The sequence below is a fragment of the Leopardus geoffroyi genome, chromosome A3 (assembly GCF_018350155.1).
Source record: "Leopardus geoffroyi isolate Oge1 chromosome A3, O.geoffroyi_Oge1_pat1.0, whole genome shotgun sequence".
Lineage (NCBI taxonomy): Eukaryota > Metazoa > Chordata > Mammalia > Carnivora > Felidae > Leopardus > Leopardus geoffroyi.
The window spans coordinates 10,365,612-10,388,178 of NC_059336.1; the positions used below are offsets into that span (position 1 = coordinate 10,365,612).

Here is a 22,567-nt window from a genome sequence, read left to right on the forward strand (position 1 = left end):
TCATGAAGATACTTGACCATCAGCTGCACAGAGTTGCATTTCTTGGTGTGTGCTTTGGATGTGTCAGTTTAATAAATGCTCACGTCCCCCCACCCCCACTCCCGCCACCCCCGTCTGGCACAGGCCTGGGCTGGGGTCCAGATGCCACTGGACCGAAGGGACCTGAATGGGGTGCAACAATTTAACAAAGTTGTAAGTTAGAAGAACCGTATGAAAAGATTACGTGGGCATTACGTGCCCATATTCTTGTTTAAAAAAAAATTAAATGAAGGGAGCCTGGGTGGCTCAGCTGGTCAAGCATCCAAGTCTTGATTTTGACTCAGGTTGAGCCCATGACCATTCGTGAGTTCAAGCCCCGCATCGGGCTCCGTGTTGACAGCATGGAGCCTGCTTGGGATTCTCTGTCTCCCCTCTCTCTCTGCCCCTCCACTGCTCTCTCACTCTCTGTCTGTCTCAAAATAAGTAAACGTTAAAAAAAAATTAAAGCATGTGGAAAGCCCTGGAGGAAAAAGCAAACAGTGTCGTTCATGGCCCCTACCCCACACCTGACCCGCTTCCCCCCGGGGATCACGTGAACTCCGTAGTGATCTTTGCAGACCGTGGTCAGCACCCTTTCCTACAGATGTACAGCTGCAAACTTGTTGGAAGGGGGAGCTTTTACAAAGAAGGGATCCTACTGTATCTGCAATTCCACACCTTTACCCGCGCACTTTGGGTGTGCCTCAGGGCCTTTTCTTACCAGTTCATAGGGGCCACAGGACAAACACGCCTGCATACGGGGCCTCCTAGTGAGTTAGTAGAGGGCTCAGGCCCCACCGGAGGGGCCGGCCGGTAGCCTCCACCCCACTCCGGACCCCTGATGGCACGGGGTATTGTGGTCTGAAAACCTGTGGTATCAGGTCCTGACCACCTGACTGGAGATTTGTTTTCTAAATCTTTTACTGTAAAATACACACTAGATTTACCATTCTATCATTTTAAAGTGTCCAGTTTGGTGGTGGTAAGCACTTTCACACTGTTGTGCAGCCGTCCCCACCATCCATCCCCAGGCCTCTTCATCCCGCACAACTAAGACTATGCCCGTGAAACAAAAATTCCCCATCGCCCAGCCCCCGCCAGGCACACTCTCCTTTCTGTCTCTGTGGCTTTGCTCTAGGGACCTCTCGTAAGTGGAGGCCTACAGTATTTGTCCTTTTGCGACTGGCTTTGCTTCCCTTAGCGAAAGGTCCCGAAGCTCCACCCACGTGGCGGCCTGTGTCGGAACTTCCTGTTTAAGGCTGGGCGACGTTCCGTCCTGTGTACGCACCGCGTTTCGTTCGGCCGTGTGTCACGTATCCATTGATGGGCCCTTGGGTTTGTTGCCATCTTTTGGTAATTGTGAGTAATGATGCTGTGGACGCGGCGCATGGTGTCTTCGAGACCCTGCTTTCGGTTCCCAGCAGGTGGCTTGCTATTCATGTGCTAATTCTGTGCCAGGGTTTCTGAGGACCCGCCATACTGGTTTCCACAGCGGCGGCACCATTTCACATTCCTACCATTGGTGCACAAGCTTCCAACGTCTCCGCATCCTCACCAACACTGTTTTCTGTTTGTTTGTTTTCGATGTTCATTTATTTTTGAGAGAGCGAGGGACCGAGCAGGAGTGGAGGAGGAGTAGGGACAGAGAGCGAGAGACAGAGTCCGAAGCGGGCTCCAGGCTCCGAGCTGTCAGCACAGAGCCCGACACGGGGCTCGAAGTCACGGACCGCGAGATCATGACCTGAGCCAAAATCAGACACTTAACTGGCTGAGCCACACGGGTGCCCCACTTTTTCTGTTTTTTGAGAGTAGTCCTCTTAATGGGTGTGAGGTGTTCTCTTTTTGCTTTCACCCCTCCGTCTTTTCCAGGGCTTTACACAGAGCAGGTGCCCGGTAGCCCCTTGTTGACTGAGCAGGTATTTTCTTTGGTACCAACAGCTCTTGTAAAGCACAGCGTGGCAAAACCAGTGTGGGAAACCAGTTTGGGAAACACTGGGTGGCCACAGATAAACAGGCATCTTCACAGCAGACTCTGTCAGGGTGTCTTGGGATATGGCGACTCCTAAGCTTCTTGAATAGAAACATTTTCTTCCTTCTTCCACCTGCCCTGTAATTTTGAGAGCCTGTTTGCTGTCTGAGAGCAACAGCTGCTTTTGAAAACTAGTGGGTGCCTCCCGGAATCTTCTTTAATTACGAACTTTTCAAAAAAATTTTTTAATTTACATTTATTTATTTTTGAGAGACAGAGAGAGACCGAGCACAAGTGGGGGAGGGGCAGAGAGAGAAGGAGACACAGAATCAGAATCTGGTTCCAAGCTCTGAGCTGTCAGCACAGGGCCCGACGCGGGGCTCAGACTCACAGACCGCGAGATCACGACCTGAGCCGAAGTCGGACGCTCAACCGACTGAGCCACCCAGGCGCCCCACGAACTTTGTTTTTAACTCCAAAACGTTACCTCTGTTGAACAGGACCTTCTTCAGATCCGATCCTATGTTTACGCAGAAGAACCCAATATCGACATTCACAACTTTGTGGGAACTTTTACCAGAGTAAGTAAGCCTCGCTCACCAAGGAGTTATGCTGGTAACAGACCTGCAAAGAGGTGTTGACGGGTCTTTGTCAGGGAGCAGCTTTGCTCGGGGTGGGGGTGAAATTCCCTTAAGAAGCACCCCCCTTCCCCACCCTGGCCTTGAAAGCTGACATAGTGTTTCTCAGTGAGGCTGGCCCAGCTAGATTTTCTTCCAGCCTCTGACCAGCTAGAATTACCTGACAACTTAGAGCCGAGCGTTGTTACGATTAATGTTAAAGCTCTGAAAACACTCTTTCTGTCCCCTTCAGATGCATCCGTGACCCCTTCCATTCACACAAGCCCCGTCTGCCTCCGTTACAAGTTTTAAGCCACGTCCCAACTTTTCAGAATAGAAATTAAATTTGGGCTGAAATGCTGTGAAGAATCTGGGACAGGAGATTTGTAGACTCCAAATTCAATCCATGGTCTCCTTCTGGAAGCTGTAGGGCTGGCCAGCAGAGGGCTGTTTCTGTTCGATTGGCTTCTGCATTCTATTTCTAGCCTTGTACGACATTTCTTCAGTGTTAGGAGCCTGTCCGGCTTCAGTCACAAACCACCCTTTTCACCTATCACCGTGGGATGAAAACGCCCAGGAGGGTGGGTGGCTTGTGAGCTCGGCCCTTCTCCCCTGGCTGAGCTGCAGGCATCCGAATAGGGGTCCTCCTCACTTGCTGTCTTGGGAGGAGCCAGCTGGAAACAGCCTGTGGATTCTGCCCAAACCTTGGTAGATAAATGCGTGTCCATTGGCCTTTTCCAGGAGGACAGCGACCCTCCGATCAGCGAGAGCTTGAGCATAGAGAACACTCTCTGGGCCGGCACTGTCATCGCGTCGGGTAAGGGCGCCCTTGTTGAGGAATGTGTTAGCAATTTGAAAAGGAAAGAAAATCCTTTTGTATAATTAGAATAATCATCTGTCAGTTGGGAAAATTAGTAGTGGTCAGATGGTGTTTTCCACTTGCTCGCGCCCCTCCAGGGAATCAGACTGACGTCTAATTGGCCCTCGGACACTTGCGGACGTCTGTGAGAATCTGCTGTGCCAGTGGACTTCTCTGCAGCGTCCGCTCTGGGAATAGCCCTTAATTGCCTCCCGAGATTGACATTCTAATCTGTACCAGAAATTGGGGCAGCCTGGGCGTTCTGGCCGGAAGTTGTGTTCGTGGGGGCTGCGGGGCTGGCCCCGCCCGTCCAGGGGCCGTGGTGCCCAGGCAAAGGCCATGGGCCTGAGTTGGAGCCTTGGTGTTGAAAACACCAAGATGCCGTGGAAATTGGTGCCTTTTAGTTTTGCGAACACTGGGATGAAACTGGGCAGAAGGGGCTCCAGGGGCTGAGGTGTCTGCGGTGGCCGCAGTTGACCTTAGTGGGGTGCCTCTGATCTGTGGGGCACTTTGTTGAGCCCTTTATGTGCATTACACATTTCACTTAACCCTCCCCATGTTACCATGAGGGAAGGTGCCGGTATCATTCCCATTCTGCAGATGAGGAAACCACGGCTCGGTGAGGTTAGTAACTTGCCCAAGGTCACACCGCAGGTAAAAAAGGCAAAGTGGAGGCTTGAACCCAGGCACTTTGCTCCAGAAGCAGAACTTACAGTGCAGCTGTCCTTACTGTATTACGTATGTTACGTAATAGTATCCACTGTTATTAACGTATGATTATACTGCTGGCAACTTTCTGTCTTTGCTGTTTGCTGGAGTTTGGCTTTTTCCCTTTTCACGCACATGTCCTTCCCGCCAGCCTGTTTTCTTCCCTTTGATGCTGCCTGTGGCTCTTCAGTACAGCAGATGCTTGGTCAGGGTCCTCTGCGACAAGGCCTGTGGATGATGAGCACAGACCAGCACAGAGTACACACGGGGCTGCTAGTTCACCCTCCGCAGGGGCTCCGCTTAACGCAAACGGGCAGAGTCGAGCGCTCCCTTGAGGTCCTCCGAAGTTTTCCTTTTCCGCTGCCTGCTCGTATTGATAGCGTGATCCGGGATGTCTCAGGTCCTCCTGATGACTAACGAAGTGAGGAATGGGTCCCTGAGTTTCAGCCTGGCCACTGGGCACTGCCGGCCATACCTTGGCCAGGCCCGAAGCCACGCCCACACCCGAGGCCCCGCCCACACCCATGGCCACGCCCACCAGGCCCTGCAGGAGCCCCTTCCCCTTCAGACTCTGCCCTCCGGCCTCTCCCCTCCCGCTTGTCCAACGCATCTCTCAGAACTGGTTTACTCTTCCTTCCCAGTTCTCCACTTTGAAGTCATGTATTAACAAGTAATTATTTTTTATTTTGAAAGTTTAATTAATTTAATTAACTTTAGAGAGCGAGTGCGAGTGGGCGGGAGGGACAGAGGGGAGGGGGAGAGTCTTCAACAAGCTCCAGGCTCAGCCCAGAGCCCAACCCGGGGCTTGATCCCACGATCTGAGCTGAAATCAAGAGTTGGTCACTCAGTTGACTGAGCCACCCAGGCGCCCCTAACATTGCGGTAATGAATACACGTTCACACGTCTATCTGGTTTTTATTCTGGTGATTTTCTTCTCTCCTTCCTGCTTTCCTTCTTTCCATGTAGAAAAAAAAAAAAAAAAAAGCAGACTCCACGCTCTCCGTGTGAACCACGAGATCATGACCTGAGCCAAAGTCAGATGCTTAATTGAGCCACGCAGGCGCCCCTAAAGGGTTTTTAAGATTTTAAGTCCAGTCTCCTCCCCAATGTGGGGCTCGAACTCACAACCCCAAGATCAAGAGTCGCGTGCTCTATACCAACTGAGCCAGCCAGGCGCCCCCAAAAGGCTTTGATCAAGCACCTCTATATAATGCGGCCATGTTCTGTCCTGGTGCTGCAGTAGCATTCCAGAAGATTCTTGTCTCCATCCTTGTGGTGTTTCTAGTTTACTCTAAACTTCATACAGATTATGATTTTGAGGTGGAGGGTCTGAGGTGGAAAAGGCTTCTCAGCCTTAATCTCAGAGATGAACAACAAGTTTTACTTACCAGGCTCTTTTTATTTACAGAGTGTTTTGCTGTCATTCTCTTGTTTTGGTCTCACAGCATTAAATGAGGATTTAATGGAATGAAGAGGAATTGAGTCTCAGAGAGGCTAAGCAACTTGCCTAAGGTCACACAGCCTAGGAGGTCATCTCCCGGAAGGCAGAGAGTGGAAAGCAAGTTGGGACCTTGCAGAGGGGAGAAAAAAACTTCAGACAGTTTGTGAGTGGTGCTGTAGGAACAGAGAGAGCAGTGATTTCAACGATCCGGTAGCAGCACCTGCCAAGCCCTTCAGCGGGCGCAGGTTTTCGAGTGAGTCTGAGAAGCTGGACGTGTACCGTTTCTTTAGCTGGCCTCAGTTTCCCTGCTTCTCAGTAGTAGTTCTCTGACTACGTTGTGGTTCTAATGCGACCGTGAGGTTACATACGAGCCACTTCCTTCCTGGTGCTCAACTCAAGAAACGGCCGTCCTTAATGACCTTGATTAGATGAGATTTTACTTCTCTGTTCTCTGTAGAGTCTAATTCCTGTGTTTTGGTCACTCTGCTCTTATCACTTGAAAATTTAAAAAAATAAAAAAGAAAACTTGCCAGGCAGCACGTAGGGTCCAGTGACATTGGCCGGCATCAATCTGTAGAGGATGCAGTTGCCGCGGTAACCCGCCACCGGGCCGCTCGGCTGAGGAGTCACTGGGGTGAGACATGGAAGGGACGGCGGGGGGGGCGGGGGGGAGGCCTGGGGCCTTGGCAGAGCAGGTGGCCCGGCTGTGTCACGGAGCCCCGTTCTTCCCAGACTCTCCAGTCCGTTGTGCCGCTGCCTCCCCGACCCCAGCCTGGCGGGTTGATCGTGGCCACCGTGCGACCCACATGCAGTCACGCCGCGTGCCCCTCGCCCCAAGGCTTGGCGGGACACGTCCTGTGGTCGCATGCTTGAATGTTGCGGCAGCATCTAACTGCTGTAGACGTTTCTGAAGGCTCGTGCTCAGGGGGTAGCATTTGTCCTGTCACAGATGGGGAACAAAGGGGTCACAGAGCAGCGCTGACCCCGGGACCACGCTGTCGTGGAGAGTTAGGAAGACTCCGTGTGAAAGCCGACCGCAGCGGTGTGACTTGGGGAAAGAAACCAGCTGGCCAAACGGGGACGCGTCTGACTCCGCAGACGGATGGCAGAGGGTGACAGTGTGGAGGGTCAGGAGAGCTGACAGCACAGGAAGTGGGGGTCAGGCGTGGGGGATGGAGGGGCTCTGGTCGGAAAATCTTGAAGGGCTTGATTGGGCCCCGTGGGGACCAGGATGAGCCGAGAGCCTCCCCTGGCTGAAGCGAGTGCCTGTGCTTCACACCTGCTGGTAGTACAGTGGCAAACGTGGACCCAGTGTCACCGCATCTTCTGATGTTCCGCGAGAAGCCAGAATTCTTAATTTCTTTTTTTTTATGTTTTTTTAAAAATTTTTTTTTAACGTTTATTTATTTTTGAGACAGAGAGAGACAGAGCATGAACGGGGGAGGGGCAGAGAGAGAGGGAGACACAGAATGCAAAACAGGCTCCAGGCTCTGAGCTGCCAGCACAGAGCCCGACGCGGGGCTCGAACCCACGGACCACGAGATCATGACCTGAGCCGAAGTCGGACGCTTAACCGACTGAGCCACCCAGGCGCCCCTCTTTTTTTGTGTGTGTTTTTATTTATGTTTCAGAGAGAGAGAGAGAGAGAGAGAGAGAGAGAACGAATGGGGGAGGGGCAGAGAGAGAGGAGACAGAATCTGAAGCAGGCTCCAGGCTCTGAGCGGTCAGTACAGAGTCCGACGGGGGGCTCGAACTCACAGACTGCGAGATCATGACCTGAGCCGAAGTCGGACGCTTACCCGACTGAGCCCCCAGGCGACCCGAATCCAAAACCTTTAAAGTGCAGACCAAACCAGCACAGGTCTGTGGTTTCTCTCTGGGTGACAGTGGCCGGCCTTTGGATCTTGTGGAGGTGGTTTTGGTCTTTAGCACAGGCGGAGGGTGGGTGGGGGGAGGCCATTTTCAGCGGCCTTGGGAGGCACTGAGGTCGGCTGACGCCAGCGGGGGACCCATTCAGAGGTCCTAGTTGTTAGGATCCTCTCGGACCCTGGACGTCGGTGACTGAGACCCACCACCTCTGTGCAGGAGTGGGTGCAGTGGCTGCGTGGCCACCCCTAGTCTAACTGTCTCCGTGGCTGCAGGCCTGCGTCACTGGAGCCTGCCATCTGCCAGGGAGTCTCCAGGGACCTCTCCCCAGCCTGCCATCTGCTGAGCCTTCCTGGAAGGGAACCGCATCGTGTGCATTAAGCTTGGAAGGGGGACTTTGGCGTCTCCTCCCAGGGCTTTGTCTGGGGGACACAGTCCCTGTGCTTCACCTGGGCTCGGGCCCTTCCACCAACTCTGTTTGAGGTTCTCTGAGGCTTTGCATGTCCCTCTGAAGGAGGAGAGTTCAGATGTTCCAGCAGAGACTAGGTTGCTTGTGCTCCTGGGAATCTTCCCTGAAGGTTTGGCAGGGCTGGCCCCTTCTCAGGGTTCGAGCTTCCGCTCAGGTGTCCTCAACTCAGAGACTGCTTTGCTGACCACCCGGCACAGACCGGCAGCCTTCTCCGGCCTCCCTTCCCGTTCTTCTGCCTGAACTTCACCATGGCACCTGCCGCTGTCCGTGACTACCTGTTTCTCGTTTGCTCCCTCGCTGTCTGTCTTCCCCACCGTGTTGAGAGTTGTCACGGCATACCCTGAAAAGGGCAGACAATGGTAAATTTTTAATCTTGCCAGTTTCACCCCAAAACAGGTTGTCCCAACGTACGCTCCAGCCAACCGCATGTGCGGCAGAACCCATTTCTCCGCCTCTCGGCTGACCCTGGATGTTCTCAAGCTGTGGAATTTCTGTTGCTGTGATAGGGATTGAAATGGCCTAGTTTGCGTTTCTTTGATGATTCACAAAGTTGAGCATCTTTTCTAATGTCAGCTAGCCTTTGATATTCCTCCTATAAATTGTTGATTTCTAGAAAGCGCGGTATGGGGGGGGTGAGAGGGAGCAGGGGAGTTCTCAGGAAAGAATTGTCTTGTGGACAGACATCCCCTCCCCCCCCCCAGTAGTCTCGTTAAGACACAGTGTCTGAAAGGAATCGGACTCAGCGGGAAGAATATGCTCTAATAAGAAGAGTGTGTATCTGAACTTCCATAATTGTTTATGAAGATAGGAACGTTCTAGGCACCTCTGGAGACCTCTGAGGGCAGAGGCACAAAGGACAGACCTCCACTCCCCCCCCAGGCTGCTGGGCCGCACAGACCAGCACTGAACAGCGGACCTTATGGCAACGGTGCAAGTGCCCTGTATCTTTGCCGTGACTGTTGAGCACTTGAACCTGGCGAACGTGGAGTGAGAATGGGCAGCTGTATTTCACATACTACTTTCAATTGCATTTAAATCTAAACGGCTTCATGTGGCCACTAGCTACCATACTGGTCACTGTGGCCATAGATCATCGTCTTTGTTAATAGCCCTTTGCATTATGCTTTCCTGATTTTAGGTACCGTTGTGGGTGTTGTTCTGTACACGGGCAGAGAACTCCGGAGTGTCATGAATACCTCAAATCCTCGAAGTAAGGTGTGTATGTGGTCCTAAGATGCATCTCCTTGTCAGAACTTTTTGACTTGATGTATCTTTTTTTTTTTTTTTTTTTTAATTTTTTTTTTCAACGTTTATTTATTTTTGGGACAGAGAGAGACACAGCATGAACGGGGGAGGGGCAGAGAGAGGGAGACACAGAATCGGAAACAGGCTCCAGGCTCTGAGCCATCAGCCCAGAGCCCGACGCGGGCCTCGAACTCACGGACCGCGAGATCGTGACCTGGCTGAAGTCGGACGCTTAACCGACTGCGCCACCCAGGCGCCCCTGACTTGATGTATCTTGATGATTGGTGTTGGCTGGGTGAGGGGCTATATTTTGGCTTTTTATGTTTATTTATTTTTGAGAGAGAGAGAGAGAGAGAGAGAGAGCGAGCATGAGCACGGGAGGTGGAGAGAGAGGGGGACAGAGGATCCAAAGTGGACCCCATTGTGGCAGCAGAGAGCCTGATGCAGGGCTCAAACGCATGGTCTGTGAGACCGTGACCTGAGCTGAAGTCGGACGCTCAACTGACCGAGCCACCCAGGCGCCCCCGAGGAGCTAGATTTAAAGACAGTAAGGTCGCCTGGGTGGCTCGGTCAGTTGAGCGTCCAACTTCAGCTCAGGTCACGATCTCGTGGTTCGTGGGTTCGAGCCTCGCGTTGGGCTCTGTGCTGACAGCTCGGAGCCTGGAGCCCGCTTCCCATTCTGTGTCTCCCTCTCTCTCTGCTCCTCTCCTGCTCATGCTCTTTCTCTCTCAAAAATAAATAAACATTTAAAAAAAATTAAAAATCAAGATAGGAACACCTAACAGTGTTATTTCATTTACACAAACTTACTGCCTTTTCATATACGGGTGTGTGTGTGTGTGTGTGTTTGTGTTTACGTACCTACAGATGCATTCATGTAACACATAAGCAGGTATGCGTACGTATGTATGTGAATTCATAAAAATTTTAAAGCTTGTAAGTTAAAAGTGTTGAGCACCTACTGTGTGCTGTGTGTTCTCCATCCTTCACCCGCATCCCACTTGACCCTCACCCCAGCCTCTGAGCCCAGACACTTCCACGGGCTCATCTGAGCCGAGCGGTGGCCTTGAGAAGCACCGCGTTCGGCTGAGCCGCACAGCGAGGAGGGGGCAGCCTCGGGTTCCCCGACCCCGCTGACGGCCGGCTGTGGCAAACGCGGTCCACGGTGCCCTCTGCCTGGTGGCGGCCCCGTTGTCGCTTTCGCACCGTGACCTGCCCTCCCAGCCTGGCCCCTCCTCCAGTTTCGAGGAGCCAGAAAGTACAGAACGATTTCCTCTGTCGACACCGTGAACGAATGCCACTCACCGTCATGACCGTCCTTACAGCCGGAAGGCCGTTTGTTTGATGTTTCAGCCTTACCCTGGGCCACGTTTCTGTGAAGTTCTGGCTTTGGTGTGCCAGTTCCGTTTTTGTTAACATACACATTAACATAAATACGCAGTTGGTAAGATCCTCGTGTTCAGCAATACAGCCCTTAAACGTCAGGTGCCCCGGTGTGTGTGCCCTGAACTCAGGCAGCGCTGGATCAGCGTGTGGTGCGGATCTAAGAGGTGGGGGCGGAGTCATTTTACAGGCGGCAGTGGCGGATGGCAGAGGTCATGCCACACAGAGCGCCACCAAATGCAGCGGTAATCTGCTTATATGTTTGCCAGTCTCCGTCTTCTTTTTTTCTTTTTTAAGTTTATTTTTGAGAGAGAGAGAGAGAGAGAGAGAGTCTGTGCACGAGTGGGGGAGGGGCCGAGAGAGAGAGAGGGTGAGAGGGAATCCTAAGCAGGCTCTGAGCTGTCAGCGCAGAGCCCGACGCGGGGCTCGATCCCACGAACCGGGAGATCATGACCCGAGCCACAGTCAAGAGTCGGTTGCTTAACCGACTGAGCCAGCCGGGTGCCCCAAGTCTAACTCTTCTTAATCATTAAAAAAAAAAAAAAAATTGAAATCCAAATTCTTTGAGGTTCTTTGGATGTCTGCTAGGAAGTCCAGCCCATGGGGCCTGGTGTTCTCAACCAAAGGTATGGGGGCTGATGGGTCCTACCGACTCACCGGGGTGGAGGTGTTCTTGAGTGGAGGACCAGTTCTCCGGGTAGTGGACCAGCACCCACTAGCTCTCCTTTGTGCCTTGTCCCGCAGATTGGCCTGTTTGACCTGGAAGTGAATTGCCTCACCAAGATCCTCTTTGGTGCTTTGGTGGTGGTGTCGCTCGTCATGGTTGCCCTTCAGCACTTTGCTGGTCGTTGGTACCTACAGATCATCCGCTTCCTCCTCTTGTTCTCCAACATCATTCCCATCAGGTAAGCAGAAGACGAGCCATGACATTGTCTTCTCTTTCCTCGTGGTCCCTTTGAAGAATGATGACTGGGAACTGTCAGGGTCAAGGATGTGAGCCGTGCTCTGTGGCTGTAGCATCAGGAGGGAGGGCGCCTTCCTCCCTGAAGCATCCTTTCCTGAATCAGTCTCTGCTCGGAAGATCTTGCCTTGCCTGCTTTATGCCAGGGATACCGCTCAGAGTCCTGTCTCCTCTGCCGGCTCAAGAGGTTGGGAGTGGCTGCTGGGAGTGCTGCGTTGAGACGGGTCCTGAGTCCGGGCTCAAAGGGGACCACAACAGGGAGGAACCCTGAAGGCACTGTGTTGAGGGAGACCAGCCGGTCCCCAAAGGACAAATCTGTGTGATTCTCCTCCTGTGGGCTCCCTAGAACAGTCAAATGCAGGGAGATGGAGAGTAGATGGGTGGGTTCCAGGGGCTGGAGGAAGGGGAGAACGGGGCGTTGTTTCATGGGTATGGAATTACAGTTTGGGAAGATAAAAAGTTCTGGAGACGGACGGTGGGTGACGGTGGTACAACAGGCAGATCATACCTGATGCCGCTGAGCTGTGCACGGACTGGTTTCAGTAGTAAATTTGTTAATGTAGATTTTGCCACAAGTTAGAGCAGCACATTATCAAAATACGTTGGCTCAGAGGACCAGTAATCGGGAAAAAAAAAAAGGACTAAGACAACTACCGTTTCAGTATTTAAAAAGCATTTAAAGTTTTCAGTGTTCTATCTTAGTCCAAAATAGAAGCGCTTCACGAAAGTGAACACTTGGGTGGTGAGTTATCTGAGAGCGGTGTTGACTCTTGTCAGATGTGGGGATTCAGCCGAAGACACGCGTCTGTAGGCAGGGATTCCAGATGTTGCGGCCCAGATGCGTGTTAAGAGTCCTCGCCATCTGCAGAGACCCTAGGAACCTCGCAGACGTGCTGTTATTAACCTGTTTGCTCTGGTCTTCTGACTAGTCTGCGTGTCAACCTGGACATGGGCAAGATCGTGTACAGCTGGGTGATTCGGAGGGACTCAAAAATCCCCGGAACCGTGGTTCGTTCCAGCACGATCCCCGAGCAGCTGGGGAGGATTTCCTACTTGCTCACAGACAAGACAGGTGAGCTGTTTCCTGGGCCTTCCGAGGCTTCTGGGTGAGGCGGGTGCCTGGATTCTCTTTCTGGAGGTGTTACAGATGGTGCTACCGGACCTTTGGATGAGGGCTGATTATTTGGTGACGGTGACCGTGATGGTCGTCACCATTGTCAAGCAGCAGAGCCTTACACGGTACTAATTACGCACGGGGCGCTCTTCTGGGCGTTCATTTATACTTGTTTAGTTAATCCTCCACCTGATCTTGTGGGCATTTTTATCCCCATTTTACAGACGAGGAAATGAGGCACAGGGAGGTTTACTGCCTTGTCAGAAGTGCAGGGCGACAGAGCAGGCAGTCTGGCTTCAGGCCCTCGTAACCACACCCCAAAATACTTTGCAATTTAATGTCACAGTGACTAAGAGCAAGGCTGGGGACATGGCGATACCTGGGCTTAAGCTTCATCTCTACCATTTGGCGGCCGTGGGACAAAAGAGCGTCCGTTACAAAGGTCTGGGGTGGCTCACCAAATCAGAGAGAAATTAGGTTTCAGGAGGGAGCAGAACCAGAGAATTTCTGGGTACGTTAGCAGGAGGTCTCTGTAGGACTCCGTCACTGGGGTGAACTTGATTCTGTTCGTCTCCTGTCCAGGTATCTGTCTGCTCGAGGTTCAGACGCCTTCAGCATAGAATCTAGTGCACGTCCTGGGCCACCATCTTGGCCGATGGAATGAGTCAGACACCCTGACCCGCCCAGGGAGGGACGGTGGTCGTGTCCCCATGGAACCCCAGGATGCCGTTTCAAAAGAAAAGGAATTAGGTTCTGGGCAGGCCACATAACACAGAGGTCTGCCCGGCGGGAGCAGTGTGGACGCCAGCGCAAACACCTAGCAGTAAACTCTCAGGAAACGGCAGCCGTGGTCACGGTGAACGACAGCCCCAGGATGTGGGCCCAGTTACTCGATTTGTCTTGTGTTTCAGGAACGCTTACCCAGAATGAGATGGTTTTCAAACGGCTCCACCTGGGCACTGTGGCCTATGGCCTCGACTCCATGGACGAAGTACAGAGCCACATTTTTAGCATTTACACCCAGGTAAGCCCTTCTGTTTTGACACTTGAAACAGTTCCTTTGCATTTATTAACACTTGTGTTGAGCTATCGCTCGTAACACTGTCCAGTTCGCCCATTTAGAGTGTGCCCTTCAGTGGTTTTTGGTTTATTTATAGTTTCATCTTCATCACCCAGGAGAGAAATCACATCCCTGTTCGCCGTCATTCCCACTCTCCCCCCGCCGCCCCCACCTCGTCTTCCAAACCCATGGTGACCTTCAGTCCTTTATGTTTTGGATGAAATTGCAGTTGAGGGGCACCTGGGTGGCTCAGTAGGTTGGCCGTCCGACTTCAGCTCAGGCCATGATCTCACGGTGCGTGAGTTTGAGCCCCTTGTTGGGCTCTGTGCCGACAGCTCGGAGCCTGGATGGAGCCTGCTTCGGATTCTGTGTCTCCTTCTCTCTCTGCCCCTCCCCAGCTTCCACTCTGTCTCTCTCAAAAATAAATACATGTTAAAGAAAAATTAAAAAAAGAAAAAAAGAAATTGCAGTTGAGACTTCCCCCATCTACCTCCTTCCCAGAGTTAACCTGCTCTACGGAAACGCTTACGGCTCTTAGGAAAAACCTAAGAGAAACTTGTTTGCCCTTTACCGAGTGCCAGAAATAGCTTTGAGAGCCTCCTGGTTCGTGTCACGTCCTGTTCCTGGTCAGGAGCCAACGCAGCGGGAATGAGCCACCTGCTCCTGAAACAGTGTCACCCATCAGCTTCCGTGTCAATCCCGCGACCGGTGCGGGAGGGTAGCCTGTCAGAGATGGCCTTCCGCTCGGCTGCTGCTCCCACGTTTTTTCCCACAGAGTTTTTCAAAATCGATCCTTTTTTCACAGAAAGGTATTGCTAACATTCCTTAAAAGTCACACCAGTGGCTCCCACCTCGGCTCCTCGGAATTGCTGCTGACGTTTTAAATACAAAATGGAACAAAAACAAGGAATACCCGAGAGATTCTGATGCGTTACGATTAGGGGAGGGCTAGGCTTGTGTGTGTGTGTGTTTAATTATTTAAAAAAATTTTTAATGTTTATTTTTGAGAGAAAGAGAGAGAGACTGAGTGGGGGAGGAGCAGAGAGAGGGAGACCCAGAATCCGAAGCAGGTTCCAGGCTCCGAGCTGTCAGCCCACAGCCCAACGTGGGGCTCAAACCCACGGACCGTGAGATCATGACCTGAGCCGAAGTCAGACACCCAACCGACGGAGCCACCCGGGTGCCCCTGGGTTTCTGTGTTTTAATCTTAAAATGAGGGGGCGCCTGGCTGGTGCAGTCAGTTGAGCATCCGACTCTTGATTTTGGCTCAGGTCACGATCTCGTGGTTCGTGGGTTCGAGCCCCGGGCTGGGCCCTGTGCTAACAGGTGGATCCTGCTTGGGATTCTCTCTCTCTCTCTCTCTCTCTCTCTCTCTCTCTCCCTGTCTCTCTGCTTCTCCCCTGCTTGTGCTCACTCGCTCTCTCTCTCAAAAATAAATAAACTTAAAAAAAAAAAAACATAAGATGACAAACCAACAGATGCCTTGGTAATTCTGAGACACATCAGGGCTAAGTGCTTACCCGCGGGTACATGTTGTGGCTCTTGTTTGGAGAGGAGAAGAAAGAGGCGGTGTTTTACTTAAATTTGTCAAAATAGACGATGATTTTGTCGTCCGAAATCCAGTTAGAAATGTGCAGGAAATATTTCTCTACAGGAGTTAAAGGTGGAATCCACGAGTACTGCATGGCACAGTTCTACCGGGCATTTAATTTTCCGGGACATTCGCTGGTAGGCATGCCTGGGTTTCCGGGTTATCTCCTAAAAAACGGCAGAGCAGGAGATGCAGCTGGGAAGTGGGAGTGGGTTTTAAATGGAGGACAGTTAATTTGGTTTATGTAACGTTCTCCTGTACAGTCAGTGGTGAAACTCCTGTCATTTCTTCGAGGCTCCCCGTGTGGGCATTTGTGGCTTGTCTCCAAACGGATCCATGGACCATTTTCAAAGATGTACTTTAGGACTCCTAAAAAATCACGAGGACTCTGTTGGACAGGAAGGAAAGGCCACAGCCAACCCCCGCTCCTGCCCCTCTCTCTTCCTCTGTGGCACCGGTGCCCCCAGGGCTCTGTCCCAGCTCCTGTACCTCCGTCCTGGGCGGTCCCTTCCCCCTGCCCCCCGGCTTCCATTGCTCTGCAGATACTGGTGTTCCCCCTCGCTGTCTGCACCCCAGCCCTTCTCACTCGCTAGAGTGAAATTCCACTCTCCCTTGCTCGGCTGTCTACAGTCTCCCTCCCAACCCCCCCGCACGGTTTTCCTGCTTCTCCTCTTGCTCAGGGGTCCCCCTTGTACCGTCAACTCCCTCTTGGGGCTGAGACTTGCACGTGGTCCAGGCGTGGCCTTCATGCCCACCCTCCTCCCTCCCGCTCCCCCCCCCCCCCCCCCCCCAGGGCAGGGGAGCTGCCTCGGAAGGGACTCTTCCGTCTGAACCATCGGCCCCCAAATGCCTTCCGGGCCCCACCCGAGGGGGTCCACCGTGTGGGATCTCACGCTTACCAGCGCCTGGCCGGACACCCCTGCCTCTCCAGCCCCCTTCTCAGCACCGCTGGCCGGCTGATGATTACACTGCACAGCTTCACGGTCACGGTGCATATCCCCCGGCAGGAGACACAGCCTGGCGCATTTCGGTGGTGCTTTTATGAGCTTGTGGTATTTACAGAAACCATCCCTTCTCGGGGATATTTGCGTAGCTCAGCTTTTATGGTCCGTTTTCACCTTAGCACAGATAGCACTCATAGTAAAGTGTCAAAAAGGCAGAAAACGACACGTCTTAACCATGAACTCTACCCCACACCCCTTCCTTAGTGGAAGCTCGTGAATTGATTTGCCCGTCCTGGCCTTGCATTTAAAATGCCTGGGTGTTATAGGGTTAGGTTGTCTGGAGACTGGAGTGAGCTCAGAATAACAGTACCCGCCCACCTCAGCGAGGTGTGTCCTTTCTTTTCTCATGACATCTAAAAATCCTGCAGTGAGCACATAAATACTTTTGTGATGGGGTTATGGAGGCTTTCCCGGGTTTTTAAAACAGCCATAAAATTCAGCTATGTTGTGTCCCTTTCAGTAACTTTGTTAGTAAGTTTACAGAGTTGTGGAACTATAACTAAATTAGATCACTACAACCCAATTGTGGAATATACCCACCACCCGAAAAGATTCTCCTGAGCCCATTACAGTCACTCACTTAAATTTAGAGTTGGATAATGGGATTTTTGTGCCAGTGTTTCACGAAGCCCAGTATTTGGAGCAACTGGGTCAGATCACTTGGGACAGAATCTCTAAACATAAAACTTGTAACAAGTGAGCCTTCCAAACAACAGCAGTGTTTGAAAACAGCTACTATGAATCTGAAGTTTCCCCTTATTTTTCAGAACATCAGTGTCTAAATCCGTGGACTCTAAAACAGTTTGCAAGATGACCCGTGGAGTACTGGAAGAAAAATCACTCTTTATTTTCATCTTCAAAATTAAAGCAAAATTTATTTTTATTTTTATCTTTTTTTTAAAGTTTATTTTTGAGAGACAGAGACAGAGTGTGCGTGGGGGAGGGGCAGAGAGAGAGAGAGAGAGAGGGAGGGAATCAGAAGCAGGCTCTAGGCTCTGAGCCGTTGGCAGAGTTCTACACAGGGCTCGAACTCATGAACGGCAAGATCATGACCTGAGCCGAAGAGTGACGCTTAACCAACTGAGCCACCCAGGCGCCCCTAGGATACATTTCGTTGCTGCGGAAGAAATAAAGAATGTAGATAGGCACGAAGAAAAAACATAGATGTACACTGCCAAACTGTTCCTCTGCTTTTGCGTGTCTGGAGGGAGGTATGTTTTGTTTCTGTGTATGTTTCTTTTTCCTTCTCAACACGAAGCCGTCATACTTTCCTAATTCTTTTTAACTAGAGCGGAGCATCAGAATTGTGCGTGAGGTTTAGAAAATCTGTCTCTGTATCTATATCTATGCTTGGGCCTTACTGCATTCTTTAGGTAGAGAAGGCCCAAACATACATATTTCTTAAAATCTTTATTGGTTATTCTGAGAAGCATTTCCAGTTAAGAACCACTGTTAGAATATCACTATCAAACTTACTTTTCTTCACACGCACACACACACACGCACAAGCCAACTTAACTTTTTTTTCACTCATGTCAGTGATTATGATAATTTTAATGGTTTTCTAACAGGGCCAGGACTAGGGTAAGGAGACTGAGGTATGCCCCCAAGGAGCAAAACTTAATGAGATGCCGGAAAAAACCTGCAACAAGCCCAAACACAGCAGTCAAGATAAATCCTATGGTGATGCGATATTTAAAAAATTCAGGCAGAAGTCCGTGATGAGCACAGTTCTGCAGCTTGGAATCGATGGGATCCAGCTCTGGATTAGCACGTGAAGTCTCCCCTCCCGCACCCTAGTCCAGGCCCTGGCCTTGTACCCCGGTTCTCAGCCCTGGCACAGTGAGGTATCGGGCCGGATCGTTCTTCGTTGTGTGAGCTGTGCGTCGCGGGATGGTCAGCAGCGCCCTTGGCCTCTACCATCCAGGTGTCTGTAGCACCCCCTCCCCCAGCTGTGACAACCAAGAGTATCTCCGGACACTGCCCCGTGGCGGGGGGAGGGGCGAAAGTGCCCATGTTGAGAACCCCGGTGTTCTGTGGGGTTCAGTTTCAACAAATTGAAAAGCGCTGCCTGTGTCATGCTGGAGGATGTCTGTTGAGCGGTAAACGTTGTGGTTATTCAGCCGCTTAATCATCCTGTGCCTCCGTGGACTCATCTGGAAGTAGTGGGTGTGAGCCTGTCTCTGTGGGGGTGGCCCTTTGAGGTTAATGAGCTCTCAGCTTTGAGCTTTATTTGGGGAGCGAAGGAGGGCTGTCGAAACAGGAGTCCTTCCTCTTTGATGTGAGTGTATTTTTACCAGTGGCGGCCCATTCCTAGTATCCGTATTACGCATGCTCGTAAGTGGTGACGTTTTCATTGCGTTTCAGAAAGAAAAGGGATGCTTGTGGTGACTCAGCATTGAGTTTTTGCGTTAATCTCTCCTCTGGTACAGAGACTGGAGTTCTCGCTGGGGCGCGTCCCTGCCATGGATCGATAACGAGAAATGGAGGTCTATGGTTCATTTTCACCTCTGCGTCTCGTGTGTTGGCTGGGATGTGTCGAATGACCTCGAAGCATTATGTGGTGCGAGGTTCCCACCCGAGGGCCGGGGCCAGGGGCCCTTGGACGTGGGGGTCTTGACTCCTCCTCTAGCTTCTGACCTCATGTGGAGCTGTGCTGTGCCCCTTCGACGAGAGGACCGGTGGTTTCTCCCCAGGGCGAAAAGAGCTGTAACCTGCCTCTGTGGATACCACATCTGTTTTTATTTTCCCCTGGTATTTTTTAAGTAAGGAGAAATGTGTGTGGGTTAAAGGGCCTGTGGGGAGGAGGCTGGAGATAAACACTGTACGACGTGAAACTCTTCCATATGGGCAACGTGAGGGTGTTTGAAGACCGGGCCCTAATACGAATGGGGAAGCTGGCGGAGCCCCTGGGAATTCCCAGCACCTTAATGATCTACGTGGATTGCCATTCGGTGTGTGGATGAGCCTTTCCTTTGAGAATTAAAAGCCAGTTTCAGAATCGGCAATTCTAATTCCTCCTCCCTGAGACATCTTGGTTGGAAAGGGGGATGATTGTTGATTGGGGAGAGAGACAAACGAACGTGGGGACATTACACCAATCCCTGTGATGTTGGTTGGGGCCAATCAGCCTCGCCTTCTGACTTGTCAGATGGTGCCCTGGTCTGGAAGTGAGGTCTTTGCAAAGACCTGAGCGGCCGTGTTTCTCTCTCTGCCTCGCTCTAGACTGGTTTCCCCTGGGATACAAAACCCCAAAGCTCTGTGCCAGCCCACATTTGAAATACTGCTGGAAGTATGTGACATCTGCAGATTTGATATCAGATTGCTCGTAAAATCCAGAAGTTTGCGAAGGATGCCCTTCGCTCGTCCTTTCCTTCAAACCCGCTATCCGCAAACCTTGCCGGCCAAAGCGATGGCTTGGTCAGAGGTCTTGCTGTTGCCCCTGATGTTAGATAATAATTTGGTCCAGGTGCTGAGGAATGTGGGCAAAATGAAGACACGCGTCTGTGGCTAGAACATAAATTACAGAGCTCAGAGAGAACGTTCTGGATTTGGTCTTTCCAGCGGAGAGGACCTTTCTGTAAATCTTCAGTCCTTGTTATAATTTTAGAGGTAAATTCTTTATAATTAAAAGCACTTGGCAAATAATGATTCATTTAAACTGGAGTTCTGATTCATTACCCTAATTATCGTAACCATGCAGTGCCCTTTGGCCTGGAAGTGAAACTCGTGTCCTCTTGGCACCAAAGGTTAACAGAGCAGGAAGCCGGAGCACTGTGTGTGCCTGTGTGACCAGAATAATTTAGTAATTGTCTAATTACCTGAGGAGTCTAATGCCACTGCTAAAAATAGTATTAAAAAATTAAACGAAAGTCGTTTTCTTCTCATCTGTTCTCTATTTTGGGCAACCACATGTTCACGGGTAGAAGGCGGGATTCATTCTAAAAGATCGGGTCCCTTCTCTTCTGCTGGATGAAATACGTTTCTAATGGACCATGGGCTCCAGTCGCTCCCGAAACTTCTCTCACTTCCGGGGCTCAGCCGTGGAGCAAGACTATGTTGCAGGGGTTCTTTTCGTCCCAAACTGTGATGTAAAACCCAGAACTGATGTCGGCCAATTTGATATTTATTTCTTCCTGGAAATAGAAAAAAAAAAAAAATCCTGTCCGGGCAAGATGTGCCACCGTCGCCTTAGCAACACAAACTTGTTCATTTGCTCCTCAAATACCGGTGTGTGCCAGGCACTGCCGTGGGCCCTAGGATTGCGGTGACAGACAACACACACATGGCTTCCATTCTCACGGCTTAACGGGAGAGTCGTCAGGTCAACAAGTCGGTTTTAGCCGGAACATGACATCCCGCATTGCAGCGTGGAAGCATGACTTCTGGCAGGAAGATAAGCTGGGGCTCTTGCGGAGGGCCTCTCTGAGGATGCAACATTTCAATCGAGACCTTCAGTGATGAGATGGAGTGAGCCAGCCCTGCTGAGATCTGGGAAATGATGTGCCCGGCAGAGGGCAAGGCAGGTGCAAAGGCCCTGAGGCAGGAAGGAGCATGGCAGTGTTCAGAGAACAGAAAGGCCAGTGTGGCTGGAGCAGAGAGGAGGATGAGGAACGTGGCAAGAAGGGAGGTTACAGAGGTGGGCAGGGGCTGACCAGGTAGGCTCCATGGACCATGGGAGGGCATCTGAGGTCTGTAGAATACGGAGCACAGGACAGCCCCTGCAATAGAGAATCATCCTCCCCACGTGTCGGTAGCGCCCAGCTTGAGAAGCCCTGACCTCACCGGCCTCGCCTGCAGCGCAGTGGGGGCTTCGCTCTGTCAGAGGCCCTGACGCCACCGAAAGGAAGACGGATTGACTTGTTCACGGGTAGAGTCACCCGCATCCCCTGAATTGTAATTTTTTCCTCCGTTTTGCTGTAAATGATTGGGCTCCTGAAAATTACTTGCCGTTGAGCGCAGTGTCACTGCAGATGTCGTCTGAGCGCTGTGCGTCGAAGCCACGCGAAGAAAAGCAGTGTCTCCACATGGTTGCTCTTCCACACATTCTAGACCCTTCTGTGTCTCCAGTCATCCTCCTTGTTCTTTTGTCTTTCCTGTAGCAATCCCAGGACCCACCTGCTCAGAAGGGCCCCACGCTCACCACCAAGGTGCGGCGGACCATGAGTAGCCGTGTGCACGAGGCCGTGAAGGCCATCGCCCTCTGCCACAACGTGACTCCCGTGTACGAGTCCAACGGCGCGACCGACCAGGCCGAGGCTGAGAAGCGCTATGAAGACTCCTGCCGCGTGTACCAGGCCTCCAGCCCGGACGAGGTAAGCCTCCGGCAGGCGTGGCGAGGCACCGAGAGACGCCGTGCGCCTCTGTTCCACACGCCGGGCGTGGGGTTCCCCGGGGAGCCACCTGTGAGCAGACACGAGCCAGGGTGACACGGCCCTGCCAGGGAAACACACTTTCACACGCGTGCAGAACTTCCTTCCCCCTGGAGGAAACACTCTCGGACTGAAGATATGTCCCAAACGTGGGGCGCCCGGGGGGCTCGGTCGGTTGAGCGTCCGACTTCGGCTCAGGTCATGATCTCACAGCTCGTGGGTTCGAGCTCCACGACGGGCTCTGTGCTGACAGCTCGGAGCCTGGAGCCTGGTTCGGATTCTGGGTCTCCCTCTCTCTCTGCCCCTCCCCCACCCACCCCCTGTCTCTATCTATCTCAAAACTGAATAGACATTAAAATTTTTTTTTTTAAAATCAATGAGGATACTCAGAGTACTTCATTAAAAAAAAGAACAAGAAGAAGAAAAAGGTCCGTCCCAAGTACACAAATAGCAAAGAGGTGTTGTTTGTGATTCAGGTGGCCAGCACACAAGGGTCCCGTTTAATCCACATCTTCCCTTTTTTTAAAAACATCAGCCTTATTAAGATACAATCCACATGCCATACAATTACCCATTTAGCATCTAGTATCCTCACAGCCTGAGGCCTCCATTACACGATCAGGGGGAGAACGTTTTTATCACCCTTAAAGGAGGCACTCCATCCCATATCTTCTCCTGGACTCCTGTCCCCCCCACCCCCGCCCCAGCTCTCTCTCTCCAGATTTGCGGAGTCTGGACATTTCACACAAATGGAAATTTACAGCATGTGACACGTGTGTCTGGCTTCTCCCACTTAGCGTTTGTTTTCAAGACGCATCCATGCAATGGTACGTCTCAGCCCTTCATGCCTCTCTGTGCACGAATAATGTTCCATCGTGTGGATAGTACT

General features: G+C 51.7%; 1 protein-coding gene and 1 long non-coding RNA gene across 4 annotated transcripts in view; one reads left to right on the plus strand and one right to left on the minus strand.

Annotated features, from left to right (window-relative positions):
• Positions 1 to 22,567, plus strand: part of ATP9A (ATPase phospholipid transporting 9A (putative)) — a 129,484-nt gene that overhangs the window by 57,322 nt on the left and 49,595 nt on the right. For all 3 annotated transcript variants that reach the window (XM_045444212.1, XM_045444213.1, XM_045444214.1), the window contains exons 8-14: positions 2,488 to 2,568; positions 3,346 to 3,421; positions 9,087 to 9,163; positions 11,321 to 11,481; positions 12,467 to 12,609; positions 13,563 to 13,675; positions 21,409 to 21,621. In XM_045444212.1, coding sequence (XP_045300168.1) covers positions 2,488 to 2,568; positions 3,346 to 3,421; positions 9,087 to 9,163; positions 11,321 to 11,481; positions 12,467 to 12,609; positions 13,563 to 13,675; positions 21,409 to 21,621 — 864 coding nt within the window. The remainder of the gene's footprint in view (positions 1 to 2,487; positions 2,569 to 3,345; positions 3,422 to 9,086; positions 9,164 to 11,320; positions 11,482 to 12,466; positions 12,610 to 13,562; positions 13,676 to 21,408; positions 21,622 to 22,567) is intronic.
• On the minus strand, positions 7,178 to 17,478 carry LOC123580005. The gene is made up of 3 exons (XR_006703065.1): positions 17,384 to 17,478; positions 9,336 to 9,338; positions 7,178 to 7,211 (listed from the first exon to the last, which is right to left on the minus strand). It is a non-coding gene; the product is annotated as an uncharacterized LOC123580005 (long non-coding RNA).